At 42.6% G+C, this 21,186-nt stretch overlaps 1 protein-coding gene across 1 annotated transcript in view; it reads left to right on the forward strand.

The window, feature by feature from the left end:
• The window catches only part of LOC138467361 (exportin-5-like), a 419,600-nt gene that overhangs the window by 84,639 nt on the left and 313,775 nt on the right, over window positions 1–21,186 (forward strand). The window contains exons 7-9 of the mRNA XM_069607325.1: window positions 217–402; window positions 4,987–5,063; window positions 13,122–13,221. Coding sequence (XP_069463426.1) covers window positions 217–402; window positions 4,987–5,063; window positions 13,122–13,221 — 363 coding nt within the window. The remainder of the gene's footprint in view (window positions 1–216; window positions 403–4,986; window positions 5,064–13,121; window positions 13,222–21,186) is intronic.

Genomic DNA, 21,186 nt, shown 5'->3' on the forward strand with positions numbered 1-21,186 from the left:
GCGATGTGGCTCTCCTGCATGTGGAACATTATAAACCAGTTAAAGGATTAAATATTGAATTATTCATTTATAAACCACATTACTAAATTAGATGACCACGTGTATGTATTGGATTTTGGTACAGCAGTGTACTATTTGACTGGAAAGCTACTATGCAGTTTTATCAGAATAGTCTGTTGAATGATAGGTTGTATGCTTCTTTTTCTATATGGACAGGTTCAGCCATGCTGCACTGTTGCGATTACAGCGATCTACACCCTGTCGGCTTATATAAGTTGGATGGGTATATGGCACATTACGCAAGATGACTGCAAGCTCCTGGAGACATTATGGGTCCTTCTGGATGAGCCAGATCTTCAGTTAGCAGCAGCTGAATGTCTCCTTGTTGCGATCCAAAGAATGGTGAGTACTTGAAATGATTATTATGCTGTACACAAATCAAACTCAACTGTCCGTCTCAATGAGACTTGCCTCCCTTTCTTCTCTCCATCCTCTTCACTACTCCTTCAAGCTCTGTACTCTCTCCAGCTTCCTACTTCTACCATTGTTCCACCAATCTCCTGACTTTCTCTCCATAACTCTGCAAAAGCCTGTCATAAGCTCCTACTCCCAAACACCCAGCTCGACTGGTCTTCTGAGCTTATATATCCATGTTACCTATCCTAGCGTTGGGCATCCTGTGAGGGTCTGGCCCTGAGTTTGAGAATGAGTGAAGGACTGTGTTTGCATTTGTTAAATGCAGTTTTCTCCTTGGCATGGTCTGTCAGAGCTATTTGCAAATAGTCTGAGGTCAGGTCAAATGTACTGAGGAGCTTGGCTCAACCACGTTTTTCCACCAGCACATCTCTCCCGTGTAAAGGATGGGCATCAGTCGTGGTGACTGCATTAAGAGATCTATAGTCCACACCACATCTCAAATATTTAGTTCCTGCTTTTGGCACTAGAACTGGACTAGCCCATGGAGATGGTTCTATAACCCCAAGATCAAGCACCTTCTTGACCTCTTCCTTTATGTGGGTTCTTACATGGTCTGTAACCCCTGCTTCTGACAGAGAGACTGTCCCCAGTGAGAATATCATGCTGACCCTAAGGGGTTAAGCCTGGTGTCAGTGAGAACAGGATGCAAACTGATTTAACAGAGACTTGATTTCCTCCTGTGTTGCAGAGTCAAATCTGAGGAGAGTTTTACTCCTTCAATTGTCTGATCTGAGGGTTGTCCCCTGAGATCAGGGAGAGGATCACTCTTCTCCTTCTGATCAGAGGCTAGAAGCAAATCTTCTAGTTCTGGTCTGGAAACATAAGCCTTCAGACAGTTTGTGTGATGGACCCTAAGGGCCTCCCGGGAATTGGCCAAGACCACTAAATAACTTGCCCATAACCTTGAAGGGTCCAATCCATGTGTCTTGTAAGGCCCTCTGCCTTGTAGGTACCATAACCAAAACAGGCTGGTCTGGGGTTAATCTCCACCATGTTAGCCTTCTGGCCATGTCAATGTTTGACCAGAGCCTGACCTGCTTTCAGGTTATCTGAAGCTTCTGTCGTCATGAGTGCCATCCTCTTCCTGAGGCCCAGAGAGCACTCTCCAACCCTTCCTTGATGAGGTCCTAACTGGATGACCATAGAGAAGTTCAAAGGGGCTGTACTCAACCCCTGCTTGAGGGACTTCTCTATAAGCAAAGACAAGGCATGGCAGTGTGTTCGGCAAGGTTTTTATGCAGTACCCTTTGGGACCACTACACACAACTAGGACTACAGGTGTAAGCAAAACCAACCTTTGGTATAAGTCTGTACTAAAGTTTTGGTAGCGTTGCTGAGCAGCCAGGCTTATCTCAATATGGGAAATGTGAGCTGTAATGATGTTACACAGATTTCTACAATCACAAGTATTCAAATACTCTTATACTCAAGGTTTCTTGGTAAAACACTTATAAATGTATTTCACAGTTATAAAACATTAACTAGAAGGAGGCAATCTATATCACACAAACATATACTTCAGTCTATTAGTTTCTGAGGCATTTAAACTACTTTGTAGGAGGAGCAAAATGATATTCAGTTTTTGAAGGGGGAGCAAAAAGGCATAGGTTAATAAAAAGATTGCAGTTTCTCTTAGACATTGCAAATAGTTTGCCAGAGGAGTCGATTCAATGCAATAGGTTAGGCCAAGGTCAAAGGACTAATGTCTTGTATAGGATGGGCAGTTCTGGAGTTTAAACGGAAAAGTCTTTGCCTAAGTTCTCAGAAGTAGTTAGTAAAAGAAAGATTCATATGTTGGGTCACAATCTGATTAGGCCTGCAAGTTGCTAAAGTTTCAAGCACTTTTGCAGTGAGAGGCAAGTTCTCTCGGTCAGGTTTTCACAGTACCTTACAATGAAGAAAAAGATGCAGCTGAAGATGTCTGTTCCTTGGCAGTTCCTGCAGATCTTGCTGTTACTGAGCCTCAGTAGTGGGGACAAGAGGGAGGACGTCGGGGGACTCCTGCACTGCCCTGGGACTGGTAAAAAAAGCTGCCAAAGGCAAATCTTTAATTCCGGTAGCTGTAGACCAGCACACCCACTGGTCTCCCTCTCACTGGTTATTTGATTTCCTGCAGCACTCTGAGGAAAATATAACAAGCTCTGAGAATGGTATCCAGGTGGCTTAAGGTTCGTGTTGATTGGTCCCACCAACTCAAAGGGAGAAGTCGTCTTTGAAGGGCTTCTCTGTCCAGATGAACTTGGCAAATCGGACCTGCAGCAGGGCTTCACCAGGCAAACCAACTGTCCAGGAGTTGCAGCAGCCTTCCTCTTCCAGCTAGTCTTTGGTTCTTTCGTTCCAGTGGTCGACTCTGTCTTCCAAGCCAAGAGACTCGCCTTTTATCCAGTTTCCTCTCTTTCATTCCAGCCTAGCTGCCACTCACCCAGCAGGGTGGCTGTCCTTGCCGGACAGTCAGCCAGTCGGTCACACCAGAGTGCATTTGGGTCTCCTAGAAGACTAAGCACAGGGAGTTTCGGGCACCTCCTCACTTCCTGCCCACCCCAGACGCTAGGGCGACAGAGGCGGTCTTCAGTCCTGAAGCCCGCCAAAGGCATATGAACAAAGGGACCAAACCTGGTTTGCCGCGCAGAGACAAACTCTAGAAGGACCTTTCCAAAAAGAAATGGCGAAAAAAGACCAGGACCTGTTTTTACAGAGGGGGCTCAGACGCCATCTTGAAAAACATGGCCCCTGCGGTTTAACGCTACTGGTGTTCGCGGTTGGGGAAAAATCATGGTAGTTCGTTGTAAAACCACTGCCACCAGCCATTTCGAGAGGAAAGGGTAGCATTTGACTCCTACATGAGTCTCTAGACATAATGGGTACTAATTAACCCCTCCAGTACTCTATTGTAAGATAGGGTGTGCTGGGTCTAGGAATTCAAAAAGCCTAAAGTCAATTTCACTTTACTTTCTCTGGGAAGTTTATCCCAGGGAAGGTATTTAAAGCTTCGGCCAGCCTAAAAGGCTTCCCCTGTGTCACTGTAAATTCCAACCAGCATTCTGTCGTCCTTTGCTGGCTCCCAGGTCCTGAAGACGGGTGCTGGGCCTGGGGCTCAAATACTCTTGTCTTGGTCACTGGACACCAGCAGAGCTCCTTCAAAACTGTTCTTGCCATATAAGGGATGCTGCAGAGCCTCCAGTGTTTTGGGACAAGCTACATAATATTATGCTGCATATGCAGGAATACTTTGTTGCTTTTGTTTAGCATAATTTACTATGTTGCAAACATTCATACATAAACACATCTTCCCGCCATTATCTCAACACTTAACTCCATAAAATTATATATTATCTGGTCCAGTATTTCTCATAAAAACCCTTGTTTTCCTAGTACTACTTGTCGTGCTGAATCATTTTTAGTCTCCATTGGCTTGTGATTGACAGGAGCAGCTGCTGAGTTACCTCGTGCTATATACCAGCCTGCCTGTAGTCCATGTTAAGCACAGCCTGAAACCACTGTGTGGTTTCAGCAAAGCTAGCTACAATTTAACAGTTTTACAAATATATCCATCTACATAGTAGTTTGCTCTTATATTTCAATCCTAACTATCTTTATTTAGTGACTGGACACGCCTCTGTGTGATTATTTTTGCATGAAAAAGCTTTCACAGTGCTACAGTGCTTAGAAGTCTTGCCTCATTGTAAAGCGCTTGAGGGGTGCAGGAAGGCACTAGCCAAAGGTGCTAGCTCCCCCCCAACTCCATTAATTGTAGAAAGTGTAACATAAAACTGTTAAATGAGAAACTAGACCAAGGGGACCAAGTAACCCCTCCAGCACCCTTTGTAAAATAGTGTGTGCTGGGTCTAGAAAGTTACAAAATGTAAATAAAGTCAATTTCACTTTACTGCTCTTGGAAACAGTAGGTTCACTAAGCAAAGGTATTTAAACCTTTGGGAAATCGAAGAGGCTTCCCTGTGCCATTGCACTGAAGGTGCTGTGTGTCACAATTTAAAAGATGCCTATGGAGTTTAAGGCTCCAAAGCTTAAAAGAACCACAGAAAACAAATAGAATTAAAAGTACAAAGTCCCAAAGTACAGCAAAAGAGCTGGGCGGTGGGGGGTCTCTAAGGTGGGAGGAATTTAGCACTAAACAGAAAATTCTCCCTAACAAGCTGTCACCCGAAGCACCTTTACTGGCACCCATGTCAGCCATGCTGCTCAGGATCTGTATTAAACACTTCCTCTATACACAAAGGGGTGTGTTGAAAAATGATACTTATAGGGCCGTGACATTCATTGTTGTCTACCCTGTACGTTTACTAAGAAGAGCACAACTAAAAAAGGATAGTTCGTGACGGTCGGCTTGCATACCTATCTGTCATGCTGTCTGCTTTCTTTCTTGATTGTGAAAGTCTGAAACGTATTGAAAACTGTGCTTCTATTCTGAAATATTATTTGAGGAACTGGCTACACTCCCTTTTTAGAGCTGTAATGTGACCTGACCCTGACTTTTCTTTCTGTTTTTAGGAGAAGCTAAAAAACAACAGTGTGATTTCAGCTTTGTTTGGAGACTCCTCCATGAGTTACATCCTCTCTGCTTCGAAGTGAGTACTTGAGTTCCTCTAGTCCATATCAAGATAGGAAGACTATATTGAAATGTTGTCAATCTCTTCTTGGTAATATTTTGATGTTTAGCCTAGCAGGCCCACACAACTTTCTAATCTGCTTTTTAGTTTAATGTACTAAGCTTTCCACCTTCATAATTGACCACTAATAAATGTGTCCTAATGCTCTCAAGTCCTTACAGGTAAAACACTGATTAGTCATTATTATTGTAATATAAAACTTTAAAAACTATTGAGCAGACTCTTTTTTGGGGCACAAGTGATGTGAAGCACAATTGGAAGGGCAAATGTTTGTCAATACTGCAGAGCTGAAATGGTAAGCGGAGTACCGTGAAGAGTACTGACTGCATTACCTGCACACCGCTCTGCTACAGCGTCGTTATTGGATTCCTATGTGCCAAGGCCATTTACTGCTCGAAAATAAGCCACGCCCCCTCTTGAGCGTCGACTCTACATGAACTAGGACGTGCGTGCACGCGCCCTCAGCGGAGTACCCTGAAGAGTACTGACTGCTGACCGCGGTACAGCGAGTCAGCGGGAAACTCTGCTGTGGAACTCCCAAACTGTTGTTTTTCTTTTGTATATTTTCGGTTTCCCCAAACATCTAACAATCTTCTGCTAAACTCTATTTCCACCACTGCTTGTGTGGTAATTTTCCGACCTGTGAGCCCCTGTTACTCACGTGACACGCAACCAGTCCAGCTCTAGCCTAAGCGTGAGAATATGAATCGACTAACAGCAGGTATGCCCCCGCGTATATCAACTCGCAGAAGTTTAAATAAATCACCATTGAGTATGGGAATTGTTAAACCTAGTCTCCCCTTGAAAAAAACCTTGGGATTTTCTCCGGATATCCGCCATTTTTTGGTGAATTCAGATCAACCGGAGCCTCAAGCTCCACATACCCAACGGCTAAAAAAAATTCCAGCTAATATAGCGCCATTGGACTATCAGTTTGCAAATGCAGGACAACAACCGCTGCATCTGTCTGATAGAACAATGCAACGCTGCATGTCACTTTCCTCATGTCCCTCAGAGAATAGCCACTTCCATACTCCGACCTATTTCCCGGAGTTTTGTATGGAACCGCAACAAAGTGCCCCTATACTATTCCCCTCAAGATTCTAACTCGAAGGCCCTATATTCTGATATAGTTAACTCTGTGCCTACAAAGACACCAGTTTTGGACCAGGTTCTAGCCAAGTCTTCTGATAAATACAACCCATTTCTCCCTCTCCCTCTGTCTTCCTCAAAGCAAACATTGGCCTTTAATTGTACAAACTCGCTTCCAATTTCGATCGTAGCTACCAATGCTTCCAACTTCTCTACACTCTCTAAAACTCCCGAATTGTACACCACTGATGCCCCAGAGGATATTATTTCACCGAATGAGTCCCAATCATCTCTGGTGGTCTTCTTCTCTAAACCAATTGCACGTCCCTCATTTGGATTCCCATCAATTTCCCACCATGCACTTGACGCGGCTCTAAGCGCTATTAACACTAGTATATTCTCTTTAGTTAAAGTATTTGAAGTACTAGACTGTAGAGTTGCGTCCCAACAAGACTCTTTACTGCTCTTAAACAGAAAAATATATTGGGTTGCTGACCCAAAAAATAATCCTGTTGCTCCTGCTGGAAATATAGTGCTTCAACCTGCAATACCTTTGGAATGTCCACCATCTGAAGAAGATGGTCCTAACGTGGAGATAAATCTGGATTCACCCACGACTATTAATCCAAGTGATCAAATTCCAAAATCACCTGACGTACAAATCATAGAAAAACCTCTTTATGAAGTATTTTCTAAACCAGTGCAAATCTCCAAAAGGAGAGGAACGCACGTCCCAAAATCTGAATTACTCTGGCCGTAATTCAGAGATTGAACAAAGACTACCCAAAAATCCCCAAAAAAATCAAAACGCTAAATCCAAAAAGTTTATTGCAAATCTAGCCTGTGGTGATCTTTTGTCTCACGATTCATCCGCTCTAAAATCGGATAACCAAAAAATTAGTACTTTTCCAGTGGAGGCTGACCGTGCCACTCTTCCGACGGGTTTGGACATCTCCAAAGGTAAGAAGCCTATTCCTTTACAACCAACGTGTATTGAAATTGAAGTATCAAATCATGTTAATATGAATGGTACCCATGAGGAACTCATGAATCTGTCAACATATCCAAATGACTTGTGTACATAAGTGGTGCACCATGGTTTACACTGTCTCTAATCACCAACGGATTCCAACTTTTCGTGTAAACTTTGATACAAATTCCTCAATTACTAAGACTTTGGACCAAAGATGGAAATCCCTTCAAGCTAACACCCATAGCCCGACTAGAAACTCTGACGGCTAGTTACCTCCTTACCTATAAATCAAAGTGCTCAAGTAAACGTTGTACAACAACCTTCATTTCTAGATCCCCAAACAGCTGACAGATTCAAACCAATTGCTTGCTCTATGCCGAGAGGTGGAATAAACACCCTGCCCCATTCTGAAGATATAATTCATGATGAAGTAAGACCTGACATTTACTTGCCTCTCCCTCCAACTTTGAAAGACAAATGTTTAACAATGCTTGATCGACTCCACTCCGATCCATTTCCTAATAGTTCAACAATTCTGTTAATATTGAACTCAATTCCAACTCTGTCACAAATAAACTCTGATATTAATTTATTGTGGTATCCGATCCCGGCACAACAAGATGTTAGTGCGATTGATGTAAAAACAACAATTGGTCAAAAATCTAATATGGAAAGAAAGACAGGAACTATACAGTAAAGGGCTACGCTTTGAAGCTTATTTTCCTCCTCCCGAGAGTGTCGAATCTGCACATAAAAACTCTAACTTTAATGACAATCAAGCATACAACAATGAAGCTTCATGTTGCAAATGTAAATCAGATGTTGGTACAAACAAGGGGCCCCTGCCATCTAAATGGGAGTAGTTAGAAAATGAGGAAAAAAAACCCACCTAGGACTTCCAAACCATTAGACAAATTTGAACAAAATATTTCGCAGTTGCGCCTTAATGTCATGGAAGACCCGAGGGTTCACACATCTTCTCTTCAATATTACATCCAATTTAAATAAATGATATAGTCCTTTTGCAGGAAATTTGGCTCCAGGTCAACCCATGCTGGGTAGACCATCAACTTTACATTGTTCCGGCATCCAAACCTGCAAAAGGGCGTCTTGCTGCTGGATTACTTATAGCAATTCGTAATGATTGCCAGTTCTCCCTCAAAGCCTTGCCGTCTCCTGACATTGGGATTCAGGTTGTTGAAATCTCTACAGCTAATATCTATCATCATTTGTTCCCATCTTGTTTACTGTTAAATATATATTGGAATCCTTGATCTCCTTCGGAACCTCAATTTTTATAGAAGAAATTGAAAAACTATTAAATCAATCATTAATGAATCCGAATGTCAAAACGGTAATTGCGGGCGATTTTAATTTAAATTGCATACTTACTGACATGAAATATAATTCAAGAGCGCACAAATGGTCAAAACTAGCAGCTGAGAGAAATCTTACTATGTTGAATGGATCCTCATTAACTGGTTTGCCACCTAAAGCGATGTGGAAGCGTAACAGTGAATCTGTATTAGACTAGGTCTTCATCTCAAGGGAAGCAATTTTATCAATAGCATCATCTGAAGTGATATCGACCAAACTCCATGATCACAATATTCTTCAAGTATCTTGGTTGCCCCTTGAGGTTGAAAATAGTGACCATTATATCTTCCCGTTAGACATAAATAATGAGGGAAACCGTCTAAAATGGTACCCTGCACAGATGGTGACACTTCCAAAAAAACTTGATGAAACACGTCAGCACGATTCTATTGCGTTTAAGATCTTTTATAGTGACTGCATACAAATACTTAAACAAGAATCTAGTATTCTGCCTCGTATAACGTATATACATAAGTACCCATGTTGACTACAAGTCTCAAACCTAAAGAAAGAAATGAGACAAAAATTAAAAACTTAAGCAATAAAGGGATGCAAAACACGCAAGAATCAAAAACTCAATATAAAATTAAACAACTCTTGTATAACTATATCCAAGAACGAGCTGAGAACATGCTAAAAGCACTTGCTTCTAAATCCACTCGTGAAATCTAGAAAGCAATTAATGATACTCCTCGTAATGCCCATAGATCGATTTTGCTCAATCCAATAGCAGAATCTGTATGGTCTACTCATTTCCAAGGACTATTACAAAAAGTAGAACATGGTCATATGTTAGAGCCTATAAGTAATCAAAATTTAGCAGATTTGGTATTTGACGAATTAGACATTCTATTAATAATTAAAAAACTAAGCACTTCAAGAGCCCCGGGCCCTGATTTGATCTCTAATGCAAAACTAAAAAAGAACCCGGAATTATGGGCAAATGTGTTAAAATTTATTTTTACGAGGATCACAAATACGAACCATATTCCTCCATCGTGGCAACACGCCATAATCATTCCCATATTCAAAAAGGGGAACAGGTCTGACCCATTAAATTATAGACCTATTGCGCTTCTTGATGTTCTTGGGAACATTTTTGCAAAATTAATGCTCGGAGACTTTTCTAAATGGTTGACCAATCGCGATCTATTCGACACTCATCAGGTTTTGTTCCGGACATTGGCACATCACTAAATCTATTTATTTTATCTATTATAAAATATCAAGTAATTTTAACCAAACAACCGGTTTTGATTGCTTTTATAGATTTTAAGTAAGCTTTTGACTCCGTCTAGAGACCAGTTCTATGGCACAAATTAAGAGATTCTGATTGTCCTGTTTACATTTGGTTTTTAATTGTTACATTTTATTCTGAAACTACCATAAGAATTAAGCTTACATCAAATGGGTTTTCGGAGGCAATCAGAACAAATTCTGGCCTGAAGCAAGGCCTTCCATTAGCTTCGATTTTATTCAACTTCTATATTAATGATATTTGTACTGCTTTTAACTCCACTCGCTGCTTCCTGCCAAGATTAGATGAACATGACCTATCATACCTAGTGTATGCAGATTACCTGGTTTTAATTGACAAGACTCCAATTGGGTTACAGAGAAAACTCATGGCACTATCAGACTATGCCATAAAAAACGAATTAACGATAAACGCGTCCAAATCCAACATACTTGTACTTCAACATAGTTATCTAGCAACTAAAATTGGTTTTAAGTGGAAACTAGGAAACTACACTTTAGATCGTGTTCAAGACTATAAATATTTAGGTGTGAATTTGAACACTCATCCTCTTGACACACCCTACCTAGAGGAGATTACGGCCAAAATGAGATTGCTTGCTATCCAAGGTAAAGCTTTACAAAAGAATTATGGAAAATTCTCAATTATTCTGGCCTGGAAATTTTATTTGCAAAAGGTTGTACCAACAGTAATCTACGGAAGCCAAACTGAGATAAATCCCAAAGCGGTGAAATGGGATTTTATTGAGGGCATGTTTTGGAAACATATTCTACCGATTCCTCAGTGCACCCCGATTGCCCTCATTAGATTCGTACTGGGACTTGCATCACTAAATGCTTCAGTCTCCTGGTTCATGCTATCCTTATACAGAAAATGTCTAATGACTTCCGAGTCTAGTACGAATCTATTTCTGTACTTAAAAAAAAAAAAAAAAAGTCTTTGGAAAGCCTACGTTTAAACCACTCTTAGAATGGAAAAATTTGTTGTTTGTCAATTTTACATGAAGCAGATATCTCATTAGACCAACTATTGGATTTCCCAGATAAAGCCAAACTGAAACTGTGGAGATATTACTGGATTAACACCATTGAACAAATTAAGGTTTACCAGGCATTTAAAAAAGGGGCCCTCTATATACTAGCGGTCAATACAGTACCACAGTACCTAATTAAATTCCCAGATAGAGTATAAGCAGATGCGTTTTTATGCTTTCGATTTAATTTACTGCCTACAAAAGATAAAGTTGCTTCGTTCAACCAAAAAGCGAATTTATCTAGAACATGTACCTATTGTAAAGAAGCTGACTCTATCGAGACAACAAGACACCTGCTTGTCGAGTGCCCATCATTGCTATATATGAGAACTCATTATCTTTATAAACATTTTAAACATAGGTTGTCTCTGACCAAGAATGAATTATGGGAGGCAATATTCAATACTTCTAATACATCATTGACTCCCTACAATTTTTGAACAAACTCAATTTGATATCATTCAGCTAAACATGATTAGGAGATGTAGTCCTATTCCCATCTGGTCAAATTTTGTTATGAATGTAGAAGTCCCAATGTTAGACATAATGAACCTGATCTTGCATACCAAGTATTATAAACAATAATTTAGTCTCATTTTAAAAGAATGTTTTATTATGTGTGGTATTTAATCTTTTATACTAATATTCAATGAATTGTATGTAATGTGTCTACTAAATATGTGCGAATAGTGTGTTACTAACATGAACATCTTACTAAGGAACATGTCTGTCTGGAAGAAAATTGATTAAAAGCATTCACGGTGCATTCTTTGTGGTGCAAAGAAAAATGGTAAAGGGGTTTCTGAGCATGGCCACCTGGGCCTGACATGGAACGCTGTTGGGTAAGAATTGGTGCAGTCCCACTGTGTGAGACTACACAAGACTTATCTGCTTGGTATTGGGTAACCCACCTTTTGGTATTGGTCTGTACTGCACAAGTTGGTAGTGTGACTGAGCAGCCAGGCCAATCTTAAGAGGGGTAAATGTGAACTGTAGAGCTGTGTAAATGAAATCCGTAAATACAAGTATCCAAGTAACACTTACACTCAAGATTCCAGTTATAAATAGTTATTTATTTCTTTAACATCAGTTTTAAATGAGCGTTCTTTAAAAAAGCAAATGATTGTAACAGGACAGCCAGTCTCCCTGTTGGAACAGAATTCTAGCAGTCGGGCTGGAAGACAAAGGGCTGCAGAGTTTTGGACTCCTCCCTCACTTCCTGCCCACACAGACACTCTGAGCCGGTTCGGGCTTGACCAAGGTCTCCCACCAAAGATAAAATTGACACAAAGGATTTTTCCCACCCTGGAGGTCAGGAGAAGGAACAAGAAAGGACAAGGAAAACTGAAATGACGAAAAAAGAAGACAAGGGGCCATTTTGGTCAAATGAGCACACACTGGTGCCTTTACTAGGGCTATGGAAACAGGTGGTGGTAAAGGTGCACCGAATTAGTAAAAAGGTTCACTGCCATCAGCCATTAAAGGTAAGCGTGTCCCTGTAACAGAAATGTTAAAAGGGGGTACATTTTACCTCCCCAGCACTCCCGATGATATGATAGGTTATTTATAACGTGCTTAATACCCAGAGGTTTCAAAGCGCGGACCCGGGGATTGAACCCGTGTGGCTCATGTCGTCTTGATTCCAAGGCGCGAACGTTTCCGCTGAGCTAACCTCCCAAGACACACAGGGTTTGGGGTGCTGGTTTCACCTGATAAAATTTAAAAGGGATCCTTATATGCTTTCTGGCCCTTGGAACTCTAGTTCTCTCAAGGTTGGACAAAAAGTTAAAAAGGGAGAGCCCAAAGGGCAGCCCAGCAACAATGGGCAGTATGTGCCAAACGTTGTCGGAGGATGCAATTAAAAAGACTCTATGGAGAGTCTTAACAATGACACCCGTAAAAAGAGAAAAATACTCTAGTGTGGAAAAAGGTTCCCACTCACTGTAGCATAAGGAAAAATAATCCACTAGTAAAGCAAAACATTCTGGGATTGACCCATGTCAGGAACATTTATCAATGATATGACCATCTTACCTAACGCACAAGAGTTTGTACGACTCTCTAGTTTTGGTTTTCTTGGTTGGCTGACTGGGCCCATTAATGAGCAGGTGTATCCTGAAGTATTTATATGTAAATTGAATGGCTGCAAAAATATTCATACACATCTATAAGATCTGTGGATTGTTTTTTTTCTGTATTCCCTCTACACATTCTTTCTTCTGATATATTAATGTGCCTTTGTATAATGCAAAACCTTGTTCTCACTCTAACATTCTCCTTCAGGATGTCTACTGGCGAAGAGCTGACCGAGAAGAACAAAAATGCTCTAAAGAAAATATGCCAAGTTGTGTGCTCACTTGGTACAGTGCTCTGCAACATAACAGTAAGTTTTTAAAGGATCACATGTTTCGACGTTGGTTATACTGTATTATTCTGTGACATTCATATTGTTTACATATCGCCACGTTTCCTTCATTCCTTCAATTGGATTTTCTGCAACTCTTCTGAAAAAGACCAATGCGTCGAAACATTACATATTCTATGATCATCCTCTCAGTGGCTTGGCTCCCAGCGATAGGAAAGAATTTGTTTTTGCAACTTTCATGTGACTTTTGATTATTTGGTCTCCCAGACTGTGCTTTTGGAATCGAGGTATTTTTCAACATTACCCACTTGCTTAACCATTTCATTTTGGGTGCACTGGTCTGTTTCTGAGGCTACCGGGTGCAGGTTGACATTGACACCATTGAAATCTACTATTTCAATACTACCCCCCATTAAGGAATCGAGGAGAATAATGCACAGAAAACCTGTGTTTTAGGGAGAATTTTCAGTTTCTGTGCTAATTGCCTTTAAACGGTGAGAGAGACCCTCAGCACTTTTGCTGGACTCTGGACTTTTTTATATTTGAATCACCCTTGCTGATTTTTATTTTACTACTTTTATGGAGTCTGCTAAACTCCATATGTTTAATACAGGCATCTGTTCTTGGCTTTCTGACACCCAGCACCCTCTGTGCAGAGTCACTGATGCATCCCTTGGATTTCTCTTAATGTTTTACTCTGACTGATAAATTAATAATTGTTTATTCAAGAAACCTTGTGTGCAAGTATTTATATGAATACTTGTCACTGTGAATCTCTGTGTAACTCCCCTACAGTTCACATTGACCCCTCTTGAGATGAGCCTAAGTGCTCAACACGCTACCAAAACTGTGTAGTACAAGCTTATACCAAAGGTTGGGTTTCCTATTACCTGTAGTCGGGGTTGTTGTAGTGTTCCCAAAGTGTACTGTATACAATCGTGCCTAACAGTGTCACAGAGAAGTCCTTTGGATGTCTGCCAAGGTTTAAATACCTTCTCTTGGATAACTACTGTTTCCCAGAGCAGTAACGTGAAATTGACTTTACTTACCTTTTTAACTTTGTAGACCCAGCACACACTATCTTACAATAGGGGGCTGGAGGGGTTACTTATTATCCACTTTGTCTAGTTTCTAATGTAACATTTTAATTTTACCCTGTTTTACAATTAATGGCTGGTGGCCGTGGTTTACTTTTTCCTACCATTGTGTGTTTTTACCACAGGCTGTGTTCGGAGCTGCAGTATAGCACCCATGGGTGCCCATTTTGTCAAAATGGCCCCAGTCGTCTTTTCTCACCATTTCTTGTTGGAAGGGTCCTTTTTGAGATTCACTCTGCGCGCCAAACCTGGTTTGGTCCCTTTGTTAGCTTTCTTTGGTGAGGTTCACTGATAAAGCTCGCCTCTGGCTCCAGTGTGTCTGGCAGCACAGGATGTGAGGGAGGTTCCCAAAACTCCATGTGCTTAATCCCCTTGGTTTACAGGCATGCCCCCAAAGGCGATTGGCTGGCTGTACTTGGAGGACAGCCACCCTGCTGTGAGTTACAGGTAGGCTGCGAATGAATGTGAGTGAATTGCATAAAAGGCAAGGACTTTTGCAAGGAAGGCACAGTTGACCACAGGACGAAGGAACCGAAGAAGCTTGCTGTAACCTCCTGGACCATTGGTTTGCCCGGTGAAGCCCCGCTACATTGCTGAAGTTACGAATGTCTAATCGACTAGAGAAGCCCTGCAAGGACGACTGTCCCCCTCCTTGGGTTGGTGGGACCAATCAGCCCCACGACAAATGACACCCCTCTCTCTCTGCTGGCTGTACTACCATTGCTGCTGCAGGAACCGAGTGCCACGGGACAGGAACACCAGAATCGAGTGCATCATTTTTAAGTCAGACCCTAGCTCCAGGAAGATCATCAGGACTCCCTCGAAGCAAGACTAACTAAGCCTGAGCCACCTCAAGAGTTCTGGGCCCCAGAAGCAAGGAAAGTCCATAAGGTGTCCAAGGACCGCAGTGGTGCATTTTGCAAGAAGCTGAAACCACGAAGTGCCGCTGATCTGAAGAGTGCCCATTGCTCCCGCCGACCTTCAAACGTAGTGCAGGAGTCCCCAGACATCCTCCATCTTGTCTCCACGACTGAAGCCTAGGAACAAGCATTGGCTGCCCTTTGCAGAGTTGCTTCCAGCTTTGCCCTTCACAAGCCTCCCAGCGTGTGGCCCAACAGTGATTCTTTGTACAACAGACTCTTAATATTGTGCAAGACTTTAACGTACCTCCAAGAGGTGCCTCAGCTCCTTGAGTCTTTGCTCAATTGACATTGGCTGTCCTGGCTCCCTGAAGACTCTTCTATCCTCTGGTTGTGTGTTTTAACTATCCCTCCAAAAAGTCATCCATCCCTTACTTGTATAGCTGGGAAAGGGTTAATCTACATTGCATTGGTGGGTTCAAAAGTGCTTACCTGTTTGAGAAACTTGTTAACCATTGTTTCCTTCCCTAACCTTTTCCTTTTTGCCACAACTTCAGCATTACAGTTAAAGGGTAACAAGTGTGATTTATCAGTGTCCACAGTGTCCTAGCTATTGAAGTCACCTGAGGGTGTAGGACATTCTGTGTGCATCCCACAAGGGTATCTACTTACTTTACTGAACTGAAGGGGTGTATTTTAAAGTGTATTTTAAGTGTTGCATATTGCTCCCTTCCAAAGCAGGCTTATTTAAAAACTGTTAAATTCATAAATCATTATTTTATTTAGAAACCTTGAGTATGTTTTGAATACAACCCTCCATCTCACATTTACCCCTCTTGAGATAAGCTTGGCTGCTCAGTCACTCTACCAACTACAGACTTATACCAAAGGTTGGGTTACCTATTGCCAAGAGGACACGGCTGGTGTAGCCTCCCACAGGGCTCGGCAAAGCCAAACAAGCCTAAATAGTCTTTTAGGAGTATATTCTCGGATCCCCTGGAGGGGAAGCAGTCCATGCAAGGCGAAGAATGCATATGTTTCAGGTGACTCTCTGTTGCTTCTCTGTGCTGGACCATTGGGTCTTCTCTTACTGCTCTATCTGGAGCATGCTCCTCCCAGTTCCTTCGGGAGGCGTTGGGCAGCAGGCACGGTGTCCTCGTCTCCTTCATTGGCGCCTCCGGGGTTTAAAAGCTTCTATGCATCTTTCATTGTTCGCTCCTCCTCTGTTTCCCCTATACTGTGAATTATAGTGCTGTCGGGAAATTCCATCGATATGCTATGTTCTTTTCCCAAAGCCACTCCGTCATTGTCTTTTTAAAGTCTTCCATTTTAGCAGAGTGGACAATGTCAAGCCTGGAAATAATGCTATTGAGGCATCTCTGAAGAGAAGACTCAATTTCTGACTTTCCTCAGGATTTCTTCCTCAACTTTGAAGAAGTGCACTCTTGCCAAGCCGGGGTGGGGGGGGGGGGGGGCAGAGAGAATTGTGGCTGTCTCGGCTGGGTACTGTTGGGGAGAATTTACATTTCTGTGCTAATTCCCTTCAACCTTGGAGACCCCCAGCTCTTTTGCTGGACTTAAAACTTTTTCATTTTAACACTGGGGTGAGTGAGACCTTTTTCTCCCTCATGTGTTTTACCTGATATGGATTTTTGTGTTTTCGGTTGTTGGAATCTGACAAACTCCCATAGGCATCTACTTTTTGTATGGTGACACACACCTTAAGTGCCGTGCCACAGAGAAATCCTTTAGATTTCTTGTTAGGCAAGATTGTATGCAGTACCCTTTTGGTGCACTGCAACAACCTTGGCCTGGTTGGTAGTGTGGTCGAGCAGCGAGGCTTATCTCAAGAGGGGTCAAAGTGAGCAGTAAAGTTGACACACAAGTTTCACAGTAGCAGTTATCCAACTAAACACTTACACTCAATGTTTCTCGATAAAAAAATTATTAATTTATTAGTCAGTTGTAAAGCCTTTTTCAGAAGGGGGCAATATATGTAACAATTCAAATACACTTCAAACCACACTTAGTTTCTCTAAATTGGATGTCACCCATTGGGATGGCACACACACTTCCTACACCCTCAGGTGACTTAAATAGCTCTGTGGACATTGATTTATCACTAGTACATTTAGAGCAATACTGAGTTTGGTGGTAAAGATAGAGGAATAAAACAAAGGTTAACAAATCATTCACAATAAGGTAAGTACTTTTAAAAACCTTCCAAAGCAGAGTAAATTAACCCTTTCCTGGTGGAAAGCAAAGCACAAAGTCCGAGGTAAAGAGTCTCTCAGGGAGCCAGGACAGGCAATGTTAATTGCACAATGTCAAGGGGAGCTGAAGATCTTTTTGTCAGGTGGGTAAAAAGTCTTGCACAATGGTTTTAGAAATATTTGTAGAAAATAGAGCACTTGAAGGGCGACAAGCTGAGAGGCTTGTGAGGGGCAAAGCTTTAGCATCTCTGCAAGGTAACCAAGACCGGTCTTGACTGAGAGCAAGTAAGGCCAAACAAGAGGTAAATTCTCTTTGACTTTACAGTACCTCTGGTTTGAAGAAATGTTTCCAGCTGGCTTCTGTTCCTGTACAGCTCTGCAGATCCTGTTGTTTCTGAGCCTCAGTCGTGGGGACAAGAGGGAGGATGTTTGGGGACTCCTGTTTTGCAATGGTATGGACTCCTGCTCTGCAATGGGACGGTCAGCGGCAGCAATGGGCAAACTTCAATTCAGCTGTCCTTCTGTGTTTCAACTCCTTGTATCTGACAGCAAATCGCAACACTGCCGTTCTCAGACACCACTTCAGACTTTCCTTGCTTCTGGGGTCCAGCACTCTGAGATGACTCGGGCTTGGTTAGTCCTGCATCAGGGAAGTCCGCAGGATCTTCCTAGCGCTCTAGTCTGACTTAAAAGCAACACACACAGAGCTCCCTGGCTCTTCGGTTCCAGCAGTAGCAGCAGTGGAAATGCAACCAGCTTCGAGAGGATGTCCAGACAGGCTTACTTTGGAGTTGATTGGTCCCACCAACTCAAGGGGAGAAGTTTGCTGGTCTTCTTTAGTCGGGGCGAATTCGGAGCTTCAGCACAGCAGAGCTTCACCAGGCAAACCAACGGTCCAGGAGTTGCAGCAGGCTTCTCTTCCAATTTCTTCTTCAGATTCCTTCGTCCAGTGGTGGACTCTGCCTTCCAAGCCAAAAAGCCTCGCCTTTTTTGCAGGTTTCTCCCATTCATTCCAGCCTAGCTGTCAATCACACAGCAGGGTGGCTGTCCTTGCCGGACAGCCAGCCGGCCAATCACCTTTGAGTGCTTTCCTGTAACCAAGGGGATTAAGCACAGGGATATTGGGCACCTCCCTCACTTCCTGCCCCTGCCAGACATACTGGAGCCAGAGGCGTGCTTCACTCAGACCTTTCTGACAAGAAATGGCGACAAAAGACGACCAGGGCCATTTTGACGAAATGTGCACCAATGGGTGCATTACTGTGGCAGCCCGCGGTAAAAACACACAATGATAGTAAAAAGTAAACCACTTCCACCAGCCGTTAATTGTAGAAAGGGTAACATAACAATGTTATGGGGAAACTAGACAAAGGGGTTACTAAGTAACCCCTCCAGCACCCTATGGTAAAATAATGTGTGTTGGGTCTAGAAAGTTACAAAATGTAAGTAAAGTCAATTTAACTTCATTGCTCTTGGAAACAGTAGTTTCACCAAGAGAAGATATTTAAACCTTTGGGAAATCTAAGCGACTTCCATGTGCCACTGCACTGAAGGTGCTGTGTGTCACGATGTAAAGATGCCACCTGTGGAGTTTGACGGACTCCAAAGTGAGAAGAAACACAGAGAATAAATCACATTAAAATTACATGAGATGAAAAGTCCTAAAGTCCAGCAAAAAGAGCTGGGGGGTCTCTAAGGTAGAAGTGAATTAGCACATGTTTGAGAATTCTCCCTAACACAGCTCATAAGGTTAAAATCTCTTTTCTTGTGTGAACTAAAGTTCCCAAGAGGAATAAAGCAAAATTGAATTTACTTACCGTTTTCTCTTTATAGGTCCAGCACACACCGTGCTGGGGGGGGGGGGTTACCTAGTAGCCCCTGATCCTACTTTCTCATGTAACATTTTTATACTACCTTCACTACTTTAAATTACTGGTGGCAGTGGTTTACATTTTCCTACCATTGTGCTTTTCTACTGCAGGTTGAACTCTCAGCTGCAGTATTTATTTATTCAAATTTGTAAAGCGCGCAGCAGCCCGAGGGCATCGTGACGCTTGTTAGACAGAGAGCTTAGTTACATACATGGTACAGAGGAACACCAGTTACGTTACATACATACAAATTAGCATAGACTGTTATACTGGTGGGGAAAAACATAATGAGGGTTAGATAAACGGGGTCGTTTTTACTCTTTTGCGGAAGGCAAGGAAAGAGTTTGCTGCTCTGATCTCGGGGGGGGGGGGTAAGGTATTCCATATTTTGGCAGCTATGTATGGGAAGCCCGGCCCTCCGACTTTGGCTCTGCTTATGCATGGGATGTGAAGTAGGTTGGCGTAGTTGGACCTAGTGGGTCGTGTTGATGTGGATTTGGTTATGGTTTCTGCCAGGTATGAGGGTGCTGTGAGGTTAAGACATTTGTGGGTGAGCGTGAGGATTTTAAAAGTGATGCGCTCTTGAACTGGGAGCCAGTGAGCTTCCTGTCTGGCACGAGAAATGTGATCTCTTCTGGGTAAGCTTAAGGTAGTTCTAAGGGCATTGTTCTGCGTGACTTGAAGTTGGTTATGGTTTCTAGTAGATGTACCTGCTAGGAGGGTGTTGCAATAGTCTAGTTTTGCCCAGTGGTAGCTCTAGCTATAGATGAGCAGTTAGGCTTGGATAAATATGGTTTGACTGCGTTCATAAGTTTGGTAGTATGAGCGGAGGTGATGGCGCTGATCTGTCTAGTCATAGATAGAGTGGAGTCTAGAGTCTTTACAGCTGAGGAGACGGGCTAGTTGTATTATCTATGGTGAAGTTGGAGGAGTTTGTCTAGTTTGGCTAGTGTTTTTTTTTGGCCGAGTATGATGGTTTCGGTCTTCTCCCCATTGAGGCAGAGGCCATTGGCTGCCATCCATGCTTGGATGGTAGTGTATATAGAGTGAAGAACTTGGGAATCCCTGTTGTAAGAGCTGATGAGAGGTACAAGTACCTGAGTATCGTCGGCGTAATTTGTGTAGGTGATACTTAAGGCGCTAAGTTTATTGAAGAGGGGCTTTGTAAATAGGTTGTAGAGTGTGGGTGCAGTGCAAGGACTCCGCAGTGGATGGTGGCTGGGGCAGCGTTGGCTATGTTGAAAAATACTTTCAGAGCGCTGATTCAATGTAGAAGTTGGCTGACTGGGTAAGGTGAGGTGAGTGTATTATGGTCCACCAAGTCAGAAGCAGCTGACCGGTCTAAGAGTAGTAGGCGTGCTGGTCTGCCTTTGTCCATGATTTGGGTGATCTGATTTTTGAGGTCGACCAGAGCTGTTTCAGTGCCGTGACCTTTACGGAGCCCTGATTGCCTGGTCCCGGGAATAGTGTGTCTCTAAAAATTGTTGGATTTGGCAGTGGGCTGTCTTGTCAAGGATTTTGAGGAGGCATGGCACAGTAGTTATGGGGCGATAGTTGTTATGCTGTGCTGGGTCTAGTGAAGGCTTTTTCAGGAGGGGGCAAACCCATGCTTCTTTAAGGCTAGCAGGGATGGTACCGGTTATGAAGGAGGCATTAATGAAGGCTGTCTGGAACGGGGCAAGAAGGTCTGCACAGTCCTTTATGAGCTTAGGTGGACAGATGTCCACTTTGCACATGGAGGGTTTAATGTTTTTGCGGAGGCTGATGACTTCTGGTTCAGGGATGTCTCTGAAGGTGAAAAGGGGTTTGGAGTTGTTTGGTGTCGGGGGAGTGGGGTCAGCTGGTGTGTTCCCTGCATAGTGCGGTAGGGCTTTGTAATGATCGTTTTTTTTTTTTTAAAAGGAGTTCAATTTTATTAGGCATGGCAGATTGGATACTATCA

The sequence above is a fragment of the Ambystoma mexicanum genome, chromosome 4q (assembly GCF_040938575.1).
Source record: "Ambystoma mexicanum isolate Mex_15411 chromosome 4q, UKY_AmexF1_1, whole genome shotgun sequence".
Lineage (NCBI taxonomy): Eukaryota > Metazoa > Chordata > Amphibia > Caudata > Ambystomatidae > Ambystoma > Ambystoma mexicanum.